This window comes from Truncatella angustata (genome assembly GCF_020726525.1).
Source record: "Truncatella angustata strain MPI-SDFR-AT-0073 chromosome Unknown BKA67scaffold_10, whole genome shotgun sequence".
NCBI classification, from domain to species: Eukaryota; Fungi; Ascomycota; class Sordariomycetes; order Amphisphaeriales; family Sporocadaceae; genus Truncatella; species Truncatella angustata.
The window spans coordinates 70,964-92,021 of NW_025763390.1; the positions used below are offsets into that span (position 1 = coordinate 70,964).

The following is a 21,058-nucleotide window of genomic DNA, read 5'->3' on the forward strand; positions in this document are numbered from 1 at the left end:
GCGTTTTTGCGCCATTCGAACAACTTGTAGCAGAGGTAATGAAAGCGATGGCGTTCGGAAGGGTTGATAGGACTCATACAAGCCATCGGCGCCGCCAAGCCGAATCTTATCTTGTTTGGTATCAATGAAGGCATTTCGGCTGGTGAAGGCACAATTGTTTAGAAGACAGCCATAAAAAAAATTACCGATGGTCTTTTTCTTTCTAAGTCCCTGAGGTGTTAGCTGGTTTTGAGCAGGTCTTAATCAATAGAAAATCATTGATTTGGCAGTGAATCCCGACTAGGATTCCCGGCCGTAACAGTGAATGTGCTTGGACTGATCATAGACATCAGTTGACAGCAATATTTCTTGATGTCGGTGACTTTTGCTGATTCAGTCGAACTGCTTTGTATTAATAACAATTAAAGGCTAGGGAGACATGATGGACAAAAATTGTCTTTATGTTACGCCGTATTTGGTACTTTCGTCAAACACTCAAACTCATTCTGCATCCTCAGCAACTTGTATGATTGCACAAACTTGAGAATGCTCAACAAAATACTCAAGAGCCGTCATTCAGATATAACGAGACCTATATCTAATTGTCTACCACAACAGACTCTACAAGACATGGTTTCCAAGGGGGAAAATATAGCCATCAAGCATAACTAAGGATAATGCCACGACTCAAAATTTCCACCAGTATCTTCAAGAATTTTTAATCCTGTGCCTGTGTTTATTTCATTGTTAGCACATGCCAGACATCCCAGTCACAATATTTAAGTGTAGGAATGCACAGTCATGGTCAAAATAACGAAAAGTGGTGCTTTAATGCGCTCAGAAATATCTTGAATTCTACTGAAGTGTTCTATAAATGGTAGTAGGGTGTCTAAATTACAAATGCAACCATACACCCCCCCACACAAAAAAAAACATGCCTTTCCCATGTGTCGCTATGCCATATAATCCACGTGTTGATCCTTAATAACGCCATACCTCCATTGTTGATCTGAATGCTATCTTTGCCACATGATTTCGATGATACCATCGGCTTCCTTGGCTTTGGAATTACCTCTCCAGACGTATAGTTGTTTGAAATCTCCGTTGTCGCTCCATTCGACATCTTTCAGCTTATAACTTTTTTTCTCATCCGGAACGAGCTTCCGCCTCAAAGGCCCAATGCTAAAATCAAAGTCTCCAGCAATATTCGTCCATGTTCCCTCCATTTGGTTGAGGTCAAGATAATCAGTGTCATATAGATACTTTACAATAGAGTAACCATTGGTAAAGATCGTGTCCACGCCGAAGCGCCAACGTTGTAGGAAGCAATCGCCACAATATGATGCAACGGCTGCCATGGGGACTACAGGCTCTTTGTACCAGCTTTTCCAATGGTGGAAGTTGATGGCTTGGACACCAGACTCGAAGAATCCACTTACATCATCCTCCAAGTCCTGCTGGAAAAGGCCAGGAAGGATCGTCAGCTTGGCCTTTGAATTCTTGTAAACACAATGTCGGATAATAATGTCTCCTTCAGTATGGCCAGCTTCTTCAATACATTTGTGTAGTTGGCTTCCCAAGGTTCTGGCGAGTGGAGCTGAAAGATAGGCGCCGGCGCCACCAAATGCCATGAACCCGAAAGTGCTAACTGCCCTGAAATCCTCTGACAGGGCACCAACATAGTAGTCTTCGGTGTGGTCAAGCTTGGCTAGTGCATCCGATAATGGCTTCAAGCCGCGAGGGACTGACAGTTTATCATTAGCTTTCAGACACGACGAATGACAGTCATTTACGGAGCAACTCACAGAATGTATCATCATCCAGTAAGCCGTACCACTGCGTTTCAGGGCTGCTGCTGTTGAGCATATATGAAAGAACGGTAAAGTGAGACTGAGACGTTGTGTACGAGTCGTCGATCGGTTTCACCAGATCGATGTTGATACTGGCCTTGCGAAACTTTTTCTGCAGTTTTCGAATCTCGTTTTCCCGATGCGAAGAGTAATCCGTAATCAGAGCAATGAGTTTTGCTCCATCCCCAGATGGCCGTGATAGCCAATGCGCGAAAGTGCCAACTTCGTCATCAAGCCGATCAAACGTCGTGGAGACGCCAAAGATTAAATGTGACACATTGTACTCCCCGTACGGTTCCGGCACGTGGAGTTTGACAGGCATACATTTGGGGATATCGACTTCGTTGCATTTGTCAATGTTTACCGTAACCTCGTCACCAAACAGCGATGTGGGGACACTGTCGATGGTATTGCGATCAACATCCGCTGAGAAAACTGGCTGGATGCAGACTTTCTTGTAGCGTACCTTGTCGCTCAGCTTCTGCTCGGAATGCACACGCTTCAAGAAGTCCAGGTCCGGACATTGACTCGGCGGGCGAATTGGCATTAAATCATCATCCTCATGATGCTCATCCTCGTCGTCATCGCTAACATATTGCAACGGTTTGCCCAGCGGTTTGCCCAGCCGTTGCGTTGCGGCTGCCTTGGCGCTGGAGGCGATTTGACTGGCTGGCTCCACAACAGTACCTGCAGGCGCAGCCACAGAAGCCTTTCCCGTGCCCAAGTCTGCGGGCACAGGATCTCTGCCAGTTCCGTCATCAACAATTGGCTTTTCCACGACCACTACAGGATCCTCGGGTTTCGTTGCCTCGTTTGGGTTTCCTCCGTTTAACCCGGTCTGCGCGCCTGAAGATAATGCATAGTATGTTTCTTCGTCATTGTAGAGGTAGGAGTTCGTGCTGAGAACCAATAGAATGATGATGAAGCCGGCTAGGATATAGATGCGCGACAGCTTTGAGAAGACCATGACTACAAGCGCAGAAACGACTGCATTGCCATAAAGCCACCGGGGGACGCAGGTCTCAAAATAAGTGATAGAATTGCGGAAGGTGTCAAAAAGCGAGTTGTCAAAGGAGAATGGTAATCGAGCTTAACTTGTCATCACGAAAAAAATCGCAACAGTGAATGCCCTAACGAGTTGAATTGGTGCTGGAAGTCACATCTGATTTACGACTGTCCCTCCGTACCAGGATCTAAATAAAAGGTCTTGCGCGTTCATCTTGTATCTCGTACTATGCCGCACTAGAGATGTGATCTGCTAGTCGGTCCACAATTGGCACTTTCCTCGTTCCAACAACGCAGGCAGAAGCATCACTCTGCACTGTCAATTCGGCTTATCATCACAGTTCCCATATAAAATGGTAGTTGGCGTTTGAAACCCAGTTCTTGCCCATCACTAATCCGTATTCATCATCGACCCACCAAAAACAGCCACAAAGCGGCGCCGGATCACCCGGGGGTACAGCTTCTACTTGTATGTAGCCCCTTTTCGACCACGAGCGGCTATACCGTCATGACATATCATGCTATGGTGACGAGCTGGGAGGCCGTAAACTTTATACACGAACGACCAAGCAGCATGTAAATATACATGCCCGTTTTTTATTGATATCGTACAAAATTGCGCCTAATCCACTCTTTGAATCAGGAATGTGGCCATCACTCCCAAGCAGCCAAGCAGTCCTCAACACAAGCGATCACAACTTATCTTGGGTTGATCTGATTAATCTGGTCCACCATGCTATGGGGTGGATCACTACTAAAGAATACATTCAGAGCTCGCCTGAAAGCTGAGTACCGTTGTCAGGGGGTTTGCACAACGCGTAGTAAGCCAGCCGATCGTCAACAGCCCGGCTGAGAAGTATACATCGGTTTATACTCAAACAAAGAAAAACTAGCCAAAAGGCGGGTATTAAGGACTACCGTGGCTGGCAAGTGTTACCGTTACAATCAAGGCACAGATTAGTGCAAACATCGCGCATGATAAACGACGTAAAGCATATGACACGACACGAAATTCTCCGAGGAATTCTCGGGTTTCAGAACCCATGTCAAACGACACTTGTTTTCCCTCTCTGTGAAAGGCTCTCATTAGCTAGATCTCAACACTGAGATTCACATCTTCTCCCCCGAAGCGCAGTCGACGCTTTGTAGGGCCGGGCCGGCGGCGGTTGGAGGACTCAAGAATGAGCAATGTACCCAGACATTGACTTGAGCACAAAACGACTTGTCCACACCCAATGAGGATGAGGTATACAGCAAAGTTTGGAAGTTCGAAAAGTCGACAGCTGCTACATGATGGAAGGCTTAGTATAACGCAATGTCGTGACATTCATTCTCCTTGTGCAGGTCGTAGATGCCACTTCTGAGACTGAGAATAGTATCATGAAATCTTATGTTCTCTTTACTCTTTCCCCTAGTCCGCACTTAACAGAGATTTCCGTCACGGGATAGTCTTACAAGCATTCAATGTGTCAACAGGAGGTTATACTGTAATTGACACCACGTCTAGCGCCCAATACCTTGCTTAGATATGCTCGGAGAAGCCCGCGCTGGAGGAAGACTTTGTACAGCCTTGCGCGAATACCGCAATGTTCTTTTCGTTCTAAGTTCGGGGTCATTCTTCTTGCCTCAACGAAGGCAAAAATAATGGTTCTATGCCAATGGAACGATCTCCATTGACCCTAAAATAAAAATGCAGCTGTGAAAAAAAATCCAAGCCATCTCAGATGATTTCGGCGGTGCCCTCGTCATGTCGTCCAATGAACAATGCTGTAAGAGCGAGGCGATACCTTTGGAAAACTATGGGCGCTATATCTATGGGAACACCCAAAGGAGCCATACTTCCTTCCTTGCTTCTAAGCTTTCCACCAACAGAATATTATATTGTCGAGCAGAATGATCTAAGCATGAATCAAAAGCCGTCAGTATTCGACGTCGACCAATTGAATTTAAGGGCTGCACCCCTCTGCCTCTCAGAACTATCGACAGACTAATGCAGAGTTGCGGAGGATTTTTACAGTAAGCTTGAAAAGATCGATGGAAATGGGATGACACGAATGATGGGTGTGATAGGGGCCAACAAAACTGAAATAGAGTGCTGGGAGCAGATTTTCATCACTAATACTGCCGACCACAAGCAAAGCTGTGAAAGCTTCAAGGCATATACAACTATCCGTAAAGCCGAAGACGAAATGCAGCTTGGAGGTCAAGGATACTTCAATTATCGTCCCCTTATGGAGTCCTTCTGCCCGGAAAGGCACTTGAGCACCTTAATCTGTGAATCTAAGAAACAAAGGGGCTAAGAGATACATTTCGCAAGAGGTAGGGAGTATGTGCGAATGACGAAATTCTAAAAGGCCTAGCAATTGTATGAGCTAGGATGGCTGTTACAAGAGGGTTGCCAAGCTATGTGCACTTGCTGCGTGAGCAACACATGATATAGACACTGGAGAGGGTCTTCACGCTACTCAAGAGTATTAAAAATGTCTTCACAGTGATTTTGTAAACTTGCTACATTTATTAGCACCATAGCATCCTATTCAGGCTATCACAGGGTTGATACCGGAGCAAGAAGCGTATGAAAATGGTACAACCACAAACAACGGCCCTAAAGCGTCTTTGAACTCTTGGGAGTCTGACGTCAGCCTAGAAGAACGAGTTCGAAACTCCTTCCCAGTGGGTTCTACTGTGCATCATTGCTTAAGAATTTTTGCAGAATTAAAAGGTCACCGCTTTGTGGAAATTACCAAGACGGTTTGAAGAAAGACCTCACCTGAATCTCGGGTCAAGCTGTGCCAAGCTGTGCGGTATTTGAAAACCAGATGAGCGCAACACAAATTTCGCTGGCTATGTGTATAACAAGGCTAGCTGCTAGATCTGACTTCGTATCTGAATCTCGGCCCGGCGACTTTTGTGACATTTCCTATACGACTCCGAGCTACTTTGTAACGCATGAAAGCCGTATGTACGTATATATTTGGGCAAAGGCTTAGCCAGTCGATATCATTACGACGTGCTTTCAAGGTGATCTATGGAAATCCGAAGCAGTAGCTTCAGCTAAAAACTTACATTTTTAAGCCTGGTGCTCGATACCTTGAGGAATTGATACTGCATTAGTATCTTGGCCAAGGTGGAGGTCTTAACATGGTATTGTGAGCAGCAGGTCGCAATTAATAGGCACCAGCTTTTGTATTGCTTTCTATCGTGGAATGCGAGGAGATCAAAATAAGCATATTTTAATCTGCACTAATTAAGCATCACGTTGAAACCAAGCTAGAACAGTGAGTCCGCATATCATCGCGCCTGGGTTTTGGGCCGGTATAATTATGAGCTGAACTGGCCGATTTGTTCGTCAATATTTCTTGTCCTTCTCCAACAAGATTTAGGAAAACATGCCAAGAATCTAACAGACATATAATTTAGCATTGGTACACGTGCACCATTTTATTAAGCTTTAGATGATGTCCTGAATTAAACAATTATTTATGGTTTGGCCCGGACATTTGTAAGTTAGCGTCCAGGGTTGGTCAAATAGCAGTTTTTGACTGTAATGAACATCAAGGAAGGACACATCCGCGAAAACCTACCAATATTAGTTGGTGGCGTTTTGTCATAAAGATTAAGAAGCAGGTAGCGAGAGTGGCTGAAAACCTAATCTTCACTACGACTAAAATCCAAATTGGCCTGGGTCATTGCATGAACATAGCCACTCATACAGCATGGGAAGATGGACGAAAAGCAGGTGCTGTGGCGAATACAAGTTTATCTTCAGGGGAAATGGGCGCAATTTCGAAGGAGTTTATACAAATACCTAATTCCAAGTTCTTTCTTAATTTGTAATATATTCATCTCAGCCTGAAGATGTCAGACTAAAATAAGGCTGCACATCAGCTTCAGTGCCCTGCTACATGTCTCATAGGCTCCTCTTAGAGCAATGTGAGCCAGACTGAGAGGTAATTTTGCAACCATAACCGTTCATTTCAAGCAAGAGTTGGAACACGAAGCACAAGAAGTGGGCGCCTTATGAATAGCGCCGAAACAGATCCAACAACGACGGTCATGAGGTCTGCCCCAATGGAGCCAGACAGTTATTGTTTAAGCCTTGACTTCCAGGTTGTTCTTATCATTTACAATGAGAAGAACACCATCTCGGTCTTTTGAAATCTCTACAATAGCCAGCATTTCGCAGCAAAACCAGCTCTGATTCTCGACTAAAAGATCTATACTTTTTCCTACCCACATGTACTAGTCGAATAACCGTCTCTCAAGGTCGACACCATGTCGCAGATAAGCCAGCTTGTCGATTATTTGCTTACACGGAGGTTCGGCTACCACAGTATTGCATCAGACACGCCTGACGGTGTGCTGTCGGGTAAACACCATCCAGTCGATAGGGGCTGCGTTCATAGCAAACTGCACTTCCAGTGGCTATGGAGCGTGTTACCCTATTTTCTCACAGCACCTTTAGGCAAGTCCAATCGGAAACTTCCAAAGGTTTCATCAACATCATATCTCAATGGTTTACGAGGAGTTGCATGCTTGATAGTCTACAACTATCACATCATGGGCGACTTCTTCGGAGACGTGATCTTTCATGCGTTCGGTGCCGAGCCTGCTGCACAAAATCTAATATTCGTGCAATTCCCTATAATTAGGGTCTTGTACGCTGGAACGGCTATGGTGTGTCTTTTCTTCGTCCTGTCTGGATTTGTTCTCTCTTACTCGCCACTTCAAAAAATCGATTCCAACGGCTCTTCGAACAACCTACTCGCCAGTCTGAGCGGTGCGCTCCTTCGTCGAGGTATTCGTCTGTTTGTGCCAATGGTCGGCCTCGCGATAACTACTTGTCTTGTCACATATTTCTTTCCTGCCTCAAGTCCGCCACATTGGCTCCCTCACAACATGACGTTTTTCGGCTATGTTGGGCATTATATCGAAATTACCTTGGGCGCCATGAGTCCTTGGGCTTCAGGGCTTCCTCTCTCATTCGAACATTGCTGGACCCTGGCTTTCGAGTACCGTGGGTCATTAATCGTTTACCTTTGCTGTGTGGCTGCTTCTAAATTGACAACATTGATGCGCAAGTCGGGCCTCCTTGTAAGTAGATTTTAGGATTATTTTCTACCCTTTCAAGCATACCTATGGAGCGTATACTGTGTGTTAGGAGCATTTAGTCGCTTTTGGCTTTTTCAAAATTCTCTTGAGAACACCTTGACCATTGTTAAGAAGTATTTACTGACTCCAAATACTGTAGTGGGTAACCTTCATGTCACTCTTCTATGGCAAATGGGATATTGCTACGTTCACCTCCGGGATGCTGCTGGCTGAATTACATCACTGTCCACTATCCCACGACTTTCGGATATTCTCTCGCATCAGTTCTAGGTGCTCTTCGTCCACCAAATTCGCTCTTGTTACACTACTCTTGCTGTTTTCGCTTGTCTGCTGCAGCTGGCCCCAAGCTGGCCCTGAAACGGAGCCGTTCAGGTCGGCAGTGGTTCTGACCCCCGTGGTATTTCGGAATACACCTGAAGACTTTATGGTATACTGGGGCAGCTTCGGTGCATTCACTCTGTTGGCAGCTCTGGAGAATCTGACCTCTGTTCAATGGCTGCTATCCACGACTCCGTTCCTCTATCTTGGCGAGATAAGTTTTTCTTTTTATCTCCTTCACTGGCTCATGTATCATGTACCTGGAAAGCAGCTTTATATTTACTTGCGGATCCATGGGTGGAACGAACTTATCAGCTTCTGGGCTTTCTACACATCAACATTAGTCATGTTGGTTATCGCAGCTGATCTGTATTGGAGGGCGGTCGATGTAAATAGTGTCCGACTAAGTAAATATTTGGTTGATAGATTGGGCCGCAAGGATGGGTCTGATCCTGCCACCCAAACCATATCGCGTGCACCTTCTGTGCCGGTCGAGGATATCCGTAACCAAGTGGAAAATGTTTGAAGGTGGCATTTGGTTTCCAAGCTTGGTTCTGTGATCTTGCCATATCTAAGCCGAAGATGGCACTTCTAGCGGTACAATGGGAATATTAATACTACCTAGTAATCATTTAGAAAGCGCCGACGTGTATTAGTCGTATCCGTTATTATTCTGAAGAGTTTCGGACCTTATCTGTTGAATGCAATTCAAAGTGTAGCCTAGTAAGTTATCTTTTTAGATGTTATGAGTTGAATGCCTGCAAATTTCTTAGGATCATGTTTCGCATGAGGTTCAGGAGCAATCCTTAATTTCCGATTCTAACACCTTCCATTCGCTTTAACAAATCAAAATTCTTGGAGGTCTATCCATAATATTCAGTCCCATATTATGTAAAAAGCAGCGCTCAAGAGTGCGACAACGAGAGAAAACACTATTGAATATGGGATAATGTATATGTCGACCTATGCAAGCTTTAACATATGCAGCACGTTATTCCGCTGATTTGGCGCGCTTTGAGCCACTGTCTCCTTCATCGCCCTCAGGTTCAGCCTCGTCGATATATCTTTTGGGAGATACAACACCGCTTACCATACCATATAAGTTTGGGGTAGTTGTAGTATTGGTGTCGCGATTCGTAAGAACCGGAGGGGCACTTCGCTCTGTACTGTTTCTCATTCTGTCTTTTTCGATAACCTTGACAACTCCCTTGTGACCATCGGTGGACACACGTTCGTCGTGACCATTGATTGGCTTGGTAGCTTCGGGCTCCCCGTCAGTATCCTCATCGCTGATGTCTTCCAAGACTGTCAAACCTGTGTCGTCTCGAATGTCCTCATCGGGTTTGGGAACAACGACAGCATTCTTTGTGCCTGGGATACTGAGAATAGTTGGTAAACGCCCATCGTTGGCAAGCTACTCAAAAGCACTTACTAAGCCAATTTTCCATCGTTTTGTGGTTCAAGGCAATCTGGAGAGCAATTGCCCCTGCCTTCCAATCGAATGTTCTGTATCGGCTCAAGAGCATAGCGGCAGGAATAACCGAGGATATCATTGCACCGTTCTAGTGCCAGTCCGATCATCTCATGACGAACGAAGTCGACGTTGAGCCAGCCATTGGTTGGTGTGTCAAAGAAACGGGCGTCACTAAACGATGAACCACTGCAGAAATCGTCCGTGACACGATAGATGAGTTGTCTTATCAACTGGAATGACCGTAGTCCCGACTCCCAGGTACTTCCTGTGACCTGGGGTGGAACCCATATATGGCGTTCAGTATCCGGCTTGAACGTGATCCCAGCACGATTGAATAAGTCGCGCACACGCGACAGCACACGATTGATATCCGAGTCGCGCTCTGCATCCACTACAGCATAATTGGTAACGACATCGAATTCAGCAGATTTGCCGGAATTCTCAAGGCGCATCACTATTGTGGCCCAGTGTATAGGGCCAGTGTACACCGGCCAAAATAGGTATTCCTTCTGTCGAACTTTCTGCCAGAATTCAGACCTGAGATTCTTGGCCACGACTGTCTCAAATTCATCCGTGCTTGTTTCGCCGAATAACTTATCGGTTAGAGTCGCGTTCGGGATGGAGATGCGACTCTGTACTGACTCCGGTACACTGCGTAAGACAGACTGTAGAGCATGAGTCAAGCTCAAAGGGTGTATCGGCTCAGCCCTCTCGAGCTGCAGGTCATTGAGCGCGTACAGTGCATCTGATACCTCATTCAAGTTCTTGGGAAGAGAGTTGGGAGCGTTGTTCCGCGGATTGTGAGATCTGATCTTGCCGTAAGTCGCGAGTTCCCCATTGCACAGCACTGGTCAGTTATGTCAGCATTTAAGTAGGAGTCAGGTTATATTATCGAATCATCAGAGCCGAGGCATTCCATCACAATTGACCGATCGCCGCGGTGTAGAGTATGAAAGCATTTACCTGCAGTTCGTACTAATCTAATCTCGTCGACCGTACCAGCCGTATCGGCCTTGGCTCTTATAAGTTTATTATCTTTGGCTGGCATTGATATATTGGTAGTTACCGAGATCATGAGTGTAGTCAGGCGAAGTGTTCAATTTGAGGGATATTGTACTAATCCGATGTGCGCGTAACAACTATATTTTGTGCTAAAATCCACATATGGCCTGTAGAATCGGATTCGTGAACTCAATTCGCCATTGTGACTTTGCATCGCCGCAAGCAGCCGGCGCTGTGCTGCTTTGTTCTTCGAATAAAGGACTGAGACCACACTCGTTGTGAGCTTAGTCGTAAGCCGTTGTAAGATAACCGTGCCTTACAGCACCAGGCTCGAGTTTCCTCGCAATACTTACTTATAGCAGATTCAGACGATTCATTTGACCGAAATATGTCAGTAATACATAATTGCGATCATCATGATACTGATACTGAGGCATGTTGAATCGGCTTGATATCAGGTCCTGGAATAAAAGCATGACTATAATATTATGAAACATACCTACAAACGAATCTTTAGCCAAACAAGCCTCGAATATGACAGTATGCACGGTGACGTCGCTGGTACTAGGCCCGGAGGTATTCGCATACGCTCTTGCCCCATCTCACTCCACCTTTGTAAATCCACATTCCTTCTGCATTACCTATGCAACAATCGAAGATCAGTACTATTGTGTTTGGGAGTTGACAAGCACGGTTTCAAGGCCACTATTATTGAGATACAACTGAGATAGCCGAGAAGGGCGACAAGAGATTTTGCGACCCGCATAACATACCAGATTTCAAACCCTCGATCGCATCAGCCAATTGTGGTCCAAGTCCTTCAGCCTTGATGTCCTCGATGGGGTATGTAAATGTTTTAAAAGAGAATAAGAGAGCTCTTGTTTTTGGCAACCGGCTGAGCGTTTGAAGCTCACATCGTAGTATTGCCTGCAAGATGTCACTCAAGTGACCCTGATTAAAGTATACATAGCACTTTACCTTTGAGATGTCGACATTTATGTCTTCTTCAATGGGATCATCTTCCTTGATATGGTTTGTTGCAACATTAAATAGATCCGGGGTTGTCGTTACAGACCACTAACCAGGATTAATATTACCACAAATGAGCTTGGCTATGTCTTATTAATTTTGAACTCACATTGTTACGGACGGCATTCTTCCCAACCTCAACGCGACTAAAATACTTCTCCATGCTCGGTCCAATTTTGTCGTACGCAGGTACAGGCGCGTGGATGTCTTTCAGCAGCTTGCCAAGCTTTTGGCTTGGGTCAAATCCTGACGGACTTGTACACATAGCTGCGATGCACCGATGCCCCTGTGGTTCCTGTTGAAGAATGAACATGTCGTCTTCAACATTAGCAGCCATCAGCCTCAGGGCCTCAACAGGGTCGGCTGGCGGCACTAATGGAAATGCAGTGTTTGTGACTCGATTGAAGAACTTCTTCTCGTCTTTCATAAACATCAAGGGATAGCGCACAGGCAGATAACTATCCAATAGATAGCTATACACCTCCTGGACAGCCGCTGTTCCTACTGGTAAGCACCCAAGGGTCTTCTCAGCGTGATTCCGTAGTGTCTCTTGTCTAATCTCCAGTCTTTCAAGATAATTGTGATCGATCATGATGAGATCTGCTGGCTTCGCAGTTCGTACCCCTGACATAGATGTTCAGTGTAAAATACGAAATCGTGAAGAGAAAAAAACGTCCATACATACCCATCGTGATAAAATACACAGGTTTAAAGGTACGGAGTTTGAGAGGTTCCGTGACGGACCAATCGAAACTGGACAAACTCTCTATATGTAAGGTATCTTGGGATTGGCCTTCTCTCGACGTGGTGAAGCTCCAATGGCGCTGAGGAGCCTCTTAGTATGAAAAGTCCAGAGAGTCAGCTTCTAGAGTAGACTCACAAATCTAGCTGTTGCTGTTTTCAAGGATGATGATTTCAGTCTCAGTCCTATTAACGCCAACAGAATGGCACCTGCCAAAATCATAATAAGTGAATACATTTTGTTACCCTCCAAGAGATGATTCTGTGCTGAAAGCCTCGGGCCTATGTAGAAGTCATGAAGATTCGCTGGGACACCGATAGGCGATGACGCTGTACACACGAAGTCCGATTACGCGGGGGCTAGCTTGGGCTAATACTGCCGATAATAGCAAGTGCAAGCGCCGGCAACCGTCAATTGCCGGTCTCTATCGCCTACAGCCACTCACGTTGCAGTTTTTTGATCAGTATAGCGACCAGATCCGCTCGTGATAAGATCCCAGTAATTTGGCCCCTACAATACGGCTAATGGTCCACGCGAAAGCACTTGCACTTCAACTACAAGTCTAACAGACCTCGATACGACTTTGCGCTTTTCTCTGTTTTGGATGTTCTTGTTCTTGTGTTAGACATTACATGATGTGGTTCAATCTTTAGCGAGGCTGTAACGTAGCTATTGCAGTCCCTGCAGGCTTGACTTGATCAATTCGCATAGGCCTTTGACAAACTCGTTTTCGTCTTCCTCGGCGATATCTAAAGCACCAGACTGCCAGCTGATGGCGAGAATTAAACTACCACCTTTGACGCTGATGATGCTAAACACTAGAGGAGCGCTCACAACGTTACACGGTTGGGCGAAGACCATCTTGGTTATCTTGCATCCTGCATTACTGGCCGTGTCGGAGAAAGCCACCAAGTTGCTCACTTCATAGGAACAGTCCCGTTTCTGCCCTAGCTTGCCAGTCAGATACTCTTTGATACTTGGCGCGTACCTCAGTAAACCGATAGGTTGGTCTTGAAGCCGCACGGCATAGCTGGCCAAATTATTCGTCATTGTGCTAGCTGCAGCCCAAGCGGTGTCCGACAAAGAGCCTGCACCGTCGGTCCTTACATGTAGTTCGTCATAGCCTGTGACGTATGAGCCCATCTCGTTTTCTGGTACGCCAACAGATTTTCGCATATTGACAGCCGTCTGCGACACGAAATTGGTAGCTCTCGAAGCTGGAATCAACCGGCTCAAAGCTTGGATGATTACTTGATGAAGAGTTGCAGTAAGCTTGGCGCCATGCTCTCTCGATTCAACCAGAATTTTTTGCAGCAAGGCGGCCTCGATTTCTAAGAGTTTGTACCGTGAGTGATACTCGTGCTGTTTGAAGAACGTCGGGGAACCAAGCCATGTCCCATTGTCAATTGCAGTGGTAGCGGCGCGGATCCCAAGAAAATTAGCAATAAGCTTTGGCAAAAGAACTCCCAGCAGTGGTCGCAAGAGGAAACCCCATGATATAGGAAGCCTTTCCGCTATATCAAAAGCGACTGGCAAGGAACCAGAAGTTTTCACTACCTCAGACACCTCTTTGCCTTGCTCGCCCAAGCGTAGCGCGTTCAAGAAAGTGTGGTGAAAGGCTGGTCCTGCAAGTCCGTCACTTAGCGAGTGTGAGAACGAGAAAGCAATGAAGCATCGAGTCGGGTTTGTACTTGTCGGGGATACAATAGGATGTATGAGGATTTTCCAGGGAGGGATGTGCGAAGGCCAAGACAGATCAAGTCCCGAACCTAATATTGTTTCGATACTCCTCGTTTCCGTTAATCCGACAGTTTCATCAACATTCAGATCGTCAGCGATGCTGATATGGTCATTAATGTTGACCTTTTGAACGTGGTCGTAGAATGGCTTCTCGGTATTTGAATCCTGTATAACAACACTCAAAAATGGATGTTCGTCCAGGCAGCTTGTCAAAGGCCAAAAGTAAGAACTCGGTGATCTTAGGTCCACACTTTTGCTGCCAAAATCATACACAGCTCCAACAACGACAGATCTGTAATAACCCAGATGTTCTCGGGTTATGACGCGCCGCTCATTTGGACCTTGCTGATGTTAGAATTTTCGGAAAACGTGTACAGAATGTCAGCGGTGAATACTCACTGGCATATCTCATCAACATGATGCTGTGCGGCAAATTATCATGAGCCGGTTGCAGAGCAGGATATCGAATTATTGGCTTGAAAAGGGATACCTCAAATCCAAAGTCGTTCTCAATATGTAGCTTCGGCGAACTGTGGTGGTTCTGCTGACATCTCGCAATCTCGTATTTCGGCCTTGGAGCATGCCATTTCCCCCGATCTCCGAGCCCCTTAGTGCGATGGATAGGGAATAGCCGAATAGTACCCCAGCAGTGTTGGTCTATCGTTAGCTGAACTTGGAGTAGCAACCTTACTATACGTCGAGCTCGTCCACTTCTAAGTTGCCAAGCGCTCAGATGAGAACGGCGCAGTTTCGTTCGGCTTTGGTGATAGCAATAGAGCCAAGTCAAGAAAACTAGGAGCTCAGCATGAAAGGGGTGTCGCTATCCGGATGGACACCGAGCCACAAGCTTAGGGCCATCGCAGTCCGGACTCTTAATTCAGAAAGCAGGATCAAAGTTAGACAAATACATGAATAGGTACGGTACTATGGTGTATACTGCAACAAAATGCAATGGGCGTCTGCAAAGAATATGTATTATAGATCGACTAATCCAACCGGAGCATAAAACTTCGAATGCAACACAATATCAAACAATGCAAAACATACTCGAGACTCGCACAAAATCTAGATATAAGATAGCGTGTCCTTAAGTGTGCAGTGGCAGCATTATGGACCACAAATTGTGGTCGCAAGCGGGGTGTCATGGCGATTGAGGCTGAATACCGTCTACGGAAAGATGGTCTGAAGACCTATTCCCATCCGCAAGTAGAGGCCTGCGATCATCCGGTGCGATCTGCGATGACGCAAACGAGCGCTTTGAGCCATTCGGGTTCCATCCTCCGAAGTTGTACTGAAGAGTGGCAAGAGTAGCGCGGTCATCATGAGGATCCGAGGGCGGACTTTTATAGTTGCGGATCGCGAAGATAATGCCCATGACGATTAGAACGAGCTGCATGGTGCCAACCAGGACATAGACCGTCCAGACGCTCCACCCTGCAAAACCAACACGAAGAATCATGTTGATACCAAAAATCCAAGTGTACTAACATGACACCGAGTTAGCTACTGACTAAAATATTTAAAGATGGTGAGATATACCGGCGTCATGAGTAACAGGGACAATAAACTCAGACTTCCTAAATCTTGCAGTTGCCAAGTTGTTATAATTTGTGGAATCCATTGTACGCAAGCGAGGGCAGCAACAGCAACACCCAATGTGTCAGCCCAGGTTTGCGCGGCGCCATCGAAGCGATTTAGGATCGTAGCCGACACGAGCAGCACAGCGAATGCAGAGCCGCACACAGCCAAAAGCACCATCCAGGCCCGCCTCGCGCGACGCGTTGTTCGAACAGGCCCTGACCAAGACAACTGTCGACCATGTATCTCGGCATCATGTTCTTCTTCGGAATAGTAGACGTACATGAAGAGGCTATCCATAACATTGTGTCAGTCATTTCCGTTATCGTGTTGCAACTTGGAGGATGCGAAGACAATGGAAACACATTTGTACTGACACAACCCAGAAACAAACTACTCCAAAAATGACCTGAAACGTCCCGAAAAGGCCGCTGATGCAGGAAAACCGCGAGTTGACTGTGCAGCAACCCATGTCTGCCTCAGTTGTTGGCAGCATGAGAATATTGCCGACGGCGCAGACACCAGACAAGGAACCGAGTAGGATGTAGAAAGGTGACAGTCCTTCAGAAGATTTCTTTGACACTATACGACCCCATTGCGGTGCGTAAGAAATGAGAAGCCATCCCACCAAAAGGCTACCAATGTATATGTTAGACGCACCCACATCGACTAATTTTGAGAGATCGAGGGTCGTGGAATCAAGTCAATACGTACCAAGATACCACGAAATGGGGAACTGAGGGTACTGAGAGTTGAATGCATCGCTCGGGGTTTTTGATATCGAGCTCGTCCATCTTGCGCCCTTGCTGCTGCCTCGCTCGCCTGCAGACTTTCGGTCGGTATAGATCTTGCTTGAATAACTCGGTATTGGAGATATTTGAGTAATATAATCAGTCGCAAGGAACCGAGCCCAATAACGGGTTCGTAGCGAACCGTCAAAACGGTCATGAAAGACCTGTGAGAATGGAGGCCGGGAAGAATTGTCGAATTTTGGACATGATCATGTACATTCCAGAAGATCTTACGTCACCGTGTCGCTGGCAGTGTTCGCATGTGGTGGGTGCACCTCTGGCGTTACAGCTTCTCAGGGTAAGTGGTGTATGAAAGATAAGGACCCTTTCAGACGAAAGGACCCTTCGGATTCGTGGTTTACCGGGCATAAGTGCGACGCCAATCCACCCGAAATCTCATTTTTCATTCAAAGAAGTCTGTACGCCACAATCATTGGTAGCGAAAGGATTTGACAACGTCGACGGTTCCTGTTGGTGCAGATCTTCGCTGTTCTCTCGAGCCACATCGTGCAGCTGGCAGATGGCGTGTTCAACGCTTGAGCAAATCACGTTGCATTGTCGGAGGATAAGGATGGTACCACACCTAGGGTATAGAGAGATTCGCCCCTAGACTAACACTTTATCGTGCTGGGACGAGGCCGATAGGGCCGAATCATCCCATGATTGTTTGAGGGATGTCAATATTTCCGTATCAACCTTTACAGGCGCCAGGTGCATGCAGTCCAGACCGTGCCTTAAGACTGAAAGGTGCTAACCTAGGCAAGTTACTTAACCTTAGGTTAGTTAGTTGCTGCGTGTCAATGTCAGGGGTTCTTGGCAGGGGACCCTATTTCAATGAGACCGCTACATACTGTAAGTAGCCAGACCTGTGTCATTATAAGCTTTCTTCATCATGTGATACTTCGCGACTACCTCTAAGGATTATAAACAATCGTCCCGTTCCATACCAGACAAAACTAGTCAATAAAGCTTTAAAAGTTGTCAGTGTTCGGCTTTAGGCTAACTACGCATTACTCTTCCGGTCAGCGCCGCCGTACACCAACTCTATAATACGTCGGTGCATTTGATGGAGGCCAGCCCGCGTCTCCCCTTTCAAGAGAGGGCGAACGTATAAGCCAAAATACAAGAGCATTAGATCGGGGAATGAAATATGCTAGCTGTGACACTCGGCGTCTCTCAATGGCGAGGACAACTACCACGAAAGCCCAGAAGCGGCGATGGCGATGTTCGGTAGAGGAGTCCATCAACTTGAAGGTAACGTCAAAAAGCTCAAGTCGTTGATCACGGCCGGCGCTGCACTTATTTTGTTCAACGCTCGGCTAACATGAAATTACTGCGACATACTTGTTGCTGACAATTGTGTCGCGCCACAGTTTGCATCACTACAACGGCAAAACAGCGCTGTTACGCCATAATGGCAGTACAGGGAGCTCATAAACATTGAACCTCAAAGCTACCGTCGTACCACGCATCACAGTTCAATATCAGTGTCTCTGAAGGAGCTTGCGCATATTGACTCTTACTACGGACCTTAACCACAGCATCTTTGTCCAACTCAATTTCAATAAATGGAAAAGATGATGGCATCCATTAGAGTACTTCCTCTTCGATTCGGCCTACGAGCCGCCGCTGCACGCCCGGTCACTCTCCAAGTTTTCCGCATTATGGGTGTAACACCAGTACCGAGCAGCCCACATCTATCAGCGGTTCTAGGATGAACTCGACAAATGTGTCCATAGGTGATATGTAACTTGTAGAGCCATCGATATGACATTGTAGCACCATGCTCATCGATGCCGGCGACTTAGGCGTCGCTGCTGTGGAACGAAAAGCTCACAAGGGCCAAATATTTTACTAGAATAGAAGGCAAGTAGTTCGTGATAGAAATTGAATGTGAAAAAAAGCATGCTATCATAACTATTGTTCATGAGCTCATTAAGCAATAGACTCGTTTCTGTAAATATATCTTAGTCACAACTGCGTACGCTCTAAAAACTACTATCTTTAGCAGTTATAAAGTTGAAAACACTTGCGAATCGCTATTAGTCGTTGCTATAGCCAATCTAGGTATTATCATAACTTTGGTACCTGTTGTCAGCCAACAGAAAGACTACTGCTCGTCCTGTATTCGGATTCAAGGATTTCATGCTCAGACATGGCTTGGTAGTGAATAGACGAAATTAAGATCCACATTTCTTCTGGATCTTCCCCTGAATATTATTACTTCCAGATGCCGAAGAAGTGTTGATAACAGAGAACGACCAGGAGACGAGATGACAATCAAAACAAGACAGTCCTCATGTGATCATGATGCCTATTAAGCTTGGCCGCGGTATTGATGTTATTTGAGTTTAAGCTCGTGTTTAAATGAATAATAAGGAAATTTTCTTAATCAATGAGAAGCTGGAACGATATAATATTCCTGATAGAGCTTCCATGAGTCCGCCTGTATTCACGTCACTCAAGATCTCTCTTCTATAGATTGAATCATATCCATCGCAGCTCGCTTTCCACGAAGCGTGCTCCTAGTTATCCCTTATCGTGCTGTGAACCCATGTTGTTCGATTGCAGTTCTGCCTAGATTGGACAATTCTAAACCCTCTTATGGAATTTTACAGTATGGAGACTATATTAGTGGATGATCCAGTAGTCTAAGGTCAAGTTTGTCCATTGGTATGATTTGGCACCCTGCATACGGTAGTCTTGCCAAATGTCTTCGGTTGGAATATCCGAAAGAAACGTTCTAGGCTTATTCAAAAAATTTTGTCTGTATGACTCACAAAGCTAAGTCATGTGAGCATGCACTTTAATTCACATGGTAGATTTGAGTACAAGGAAGGGGATGTGCTAAAGAATGTACGTGTAGTTGGATTAAAGTGGCATAGTTCAGCGCAATTGGTTGGACACCGAGCTTTCGTGGCAAAAGAACCTACAAGGTCTTTCTTGATCATGCGATTCCATATCTGGAGCAACTCCATACTCGTCAGGCATCTCTGAAGTCTCAACCCTGGACCAGGACTGCGCATGATCCCATTATACAAGCCCCTATAGCCCCAGTATGTGATTGTCTTTCCACACACCAAACTGTCAAATTGAACCGTGACTGAGTCGTCAGAACTCCTCTACATAACGCTCGAAGTTGGTCATAGTGTACAAATGGCCATTGTAGGCTCTATTCCCTGAACGCCACCCAATGCATATGCAAAATTGGTATCTCAATGCCAAAGGACTCATCCTACACCATGAACGACTCGCCGCAGCCACATTCCTCCTCTGTCAATATGTTAGCACGCGCAGTAGTAACATAAGTTAGACCACAACTTACTGATGTTGGGGTTTTTGAAGGTGAACCGCTGGCTCAACTTGTCTTCCACCCAGTCCATTTCACTACCAATTATACTGAAGAGTGCTTTGCTGTCAATTAAGACCTTGACGCCGTCTTGCTCGACCGCTTCGTCAAACGGACCAGCTTTGTCTACCCAGTCGAGATGGTAAGCCAGCCCACTGCAGCCCCTGTTCCTCACGCCAACTTTGATCATCTTTGGTTCGGGGCCCTCCATCATTTCGCGCAACTGCTCCACAGCGGCTGATGTGAGCTTCATAGCTGCTTTGCGTGGCCGTAGCTTGCGCTTCCTCTCCGGTGCAGGTTTCGGCTTCTGGGCTTCTTGCTCGGGGACAGAGGCAGGTGCGGCATTCTGTTGAGACGTCTGCTTGGGTGGTGACTGTGCCGTAGGTGTCTGTGGTGGTCTTGTCTCGTGTACTTGTGGCACTGGGCTCGCTATCGAGCTTTCGGGTATGTCGTTGTTACGTGGCCCTGTGGGTGGCTTGGCGAGAGGATATGGTTGATACGATGGGATCGACGCAAACTTCTCGGATGAAGCAGTCCAGTACTTGGACTGAGAGAATTGCCGCAAAAGGTGCTGGCAGGGTCTTGTCGATTGAGAAGAAGGAACTGCCAGGCGAACAAAGAGCAGCGAGGGTGCTGACCTCTCCAGCGCCAACCGTGGCGCATTCATGGTCAAAGATCTAGGTGTGTAACAAGGGCATAGAATGTCGATGGTAAATGCTATGAGTGCATTTGAAAGATATCGATCGGGAGGGGAACACGTTGGGCGCAAGTCGTTGGAGGCAAGATTGTGTGGATGTGATGTGAGAAATGTGTTGTTGCTCTTAACATAGAAGACAGAATGCAGTAACCGCAAGACAATCCCGAAGGTCGATCAATCATTCGATGTATTGCTTTGAAAGCACCAACAGGCATACAGAGTGCGAGTGCCACCAACCGATGACATACAACGGCGGCGGTAAATCCCGGATCCATCATGCAACCAATCACGGGGCGTCTTTTGTCATCGGTAGTGAGCACGCAGATTTGCTGTTTTGGGGAAGAATTGGCTAAGCAGGACCGGGTGCCCGTGCTCGGGGAAGCGGTCTATAG

General features: G+C 46.3%; 6 protein-coding genes across 6 annotated transcripts; 1 reads left to right on the forward strand and 5 right to left on the reverse strand.

The window, feature by feature from the left end:
* Positions 1–995: 995 nt before the first annotated feature.
* BKA67DRAFT_526161 (uncharacterized protein) lies at positions 996–2,376 on the reverse strand (the record flags this gene model as incomplete). The annotated part of the gene is made up of 2 exons (XM_046098730.1): positions 996–1,723; positions 1,785–2,376. The coding sequence occupies 2 exons, from the start codon at positions 2,374–2,376 to the stop codon at positions 996–998; spliced, it is 1,320 nt and encodes a 439-aa protein (XP_045952284.1).
* A 4,733-nt stretch (positions 2,377–7,109) lies between these two features.
* On the forward strand, positions 7,110–8,790 carry BKA67DRAFT_663657 (acyltransferase family-domain-containing protein; the record flags this gene model as incomplete). The annotated part of the gene is made up of 2 exons (XM_046108222.1): positions 7,110–7,928; positions 8,086–8,790. 2 exons carry the CDS (start codon positions 7,110–7,112, stop codon positions 8,788–8,790), a joined length of 1,524 nt encoding a protein of 507 aa, XP_045952285.1.
* Positions 8,791–11,128: 2,338 nt separating this feature from the next.
* On the reverse strand, positions 11,129–12,898 carry BKA67DRAFT_582327 (uncharacterized protein). The gene is made up of 5 exons (XM_046103984.1): positions 12,650–12,898; positions 12,455–12,593; positions 11,879–12,402; positions 11,514–11,817; positions 11,129–11,381 (listed from the first exon to the last, which is right to left on the reverse strand). Exons 1-5 carry the CDS (start codon positions 12,746–12,748, stop codon positions 11,305–11,307), a joined length of 1,143 nt encoding a protein of 380 aa, XP_045952286.1. The 5' UTR covers positions 12,749–12,898; the 3' UTR covers positions 11,129–11,304.
* Positions 12,899–13,180: 282 nt separating this feature from the next.
* On the reverse strand, positions 13,181–14,669 carry BKA67DRAFT_663659 (alcohol acetyltransferase; the record flags this gene model as incomplete). Its single annotated transcript, XM_046108223.1, has 2 exons — positions 13,181–14,592; positions 14,651–14,669. The coding sequence occupies 2 exons, from the start codon at positions 14,667–14,669 to the stop codon at positions 13,181–13,183; spliced, it is 1,431 nt and encodes a 476-aa protein (XP_045952287.1).
* A 723-nt stretch (positions 14,670–15,392) lies between these two features.
* On the reverse strand, positions 15,393–16,623 carry BKA67DRAFT_663660 (uncharacterized protein; the record flags this gene model as incomplete). The annotated part of the gene is made up of 4 exons (XM_046108224.1): positions 15,393–15,734; positions 15,791–16,121; positions 16,207–16,464; positions 16,544–16,623. The coding sequence occupies 4 exons, from the start codon at positions 16,621–16,623 to the stop codon at positions 15,393–15,395; spliced, it is 1,011 nt and encodes a 336-aa protein (XP_045952288.1).
* Positions 16,624–19,465: 2,842 nt separating this feature from the next.
* Positions 19,466–20,976, reverse strand: BKA67DRAFT_582333 (uncharacterized protein). Its single transcript, XM_046103985.1, has 2 exons — positions 19,946–20,976; positions 19,466–19,893 (listed from the first exon to the last, which is right to left on the reverse strand). Exons 1-2 carry the CDS (start codon positions 20,634–20,636, stop codon positions 19,856–19,858), a joined length of 729 nt encoding a protein of 242 aa, XP_045952289.1. The 5' UTR covers positions 20,637–20,976; the 3' UTR covers positions 19,466–19,855.
* Positions 20,977–21,058: the final 82 nt, after the last annotated feature.

Excerpts from the sequence above, each read along its gene's own strand:
- BKA67DRAFT_582333 (XM_046103985.1), bottom strand. The coding sequence starts at position 20,636 with ATGAATGCGCCACGGTTGGCGCTGGAGAGGTCAGCACCCTCGCTGCTC. Across the intron at positions 19,894-19,945 it reads CTTCAAAAACCCCAACATCA|AGGAGGAATGTGGCTGCGGC; the intron begins GTAAGTTGTGGT and ends ACATATTGACAG.
- BKA67DRAFT_582327 (XM_046103984.1), bottom strand. The coding sequence starts at position 12,748 with ATGTATTCACTTATTATGATTTTGGCAGGTGCCATTCTGTTGGCGTTA. Across the intron at positions 12,594-12,649 it reads AAACAGCAACAGCTAGATTT|CGCCATTGGAGCTTCACCAC; the intron begins GTGAGTCTACTC and ends GAGGCTCCTCAG. Across the intron at positions 11,382-11,513 it reads GATCGAGGGTTTGAAATCTG|GTAATGCAGAAGGAATGTGG; the intron begins GTATGTTATGCG and ends ATTGTTGCATAG.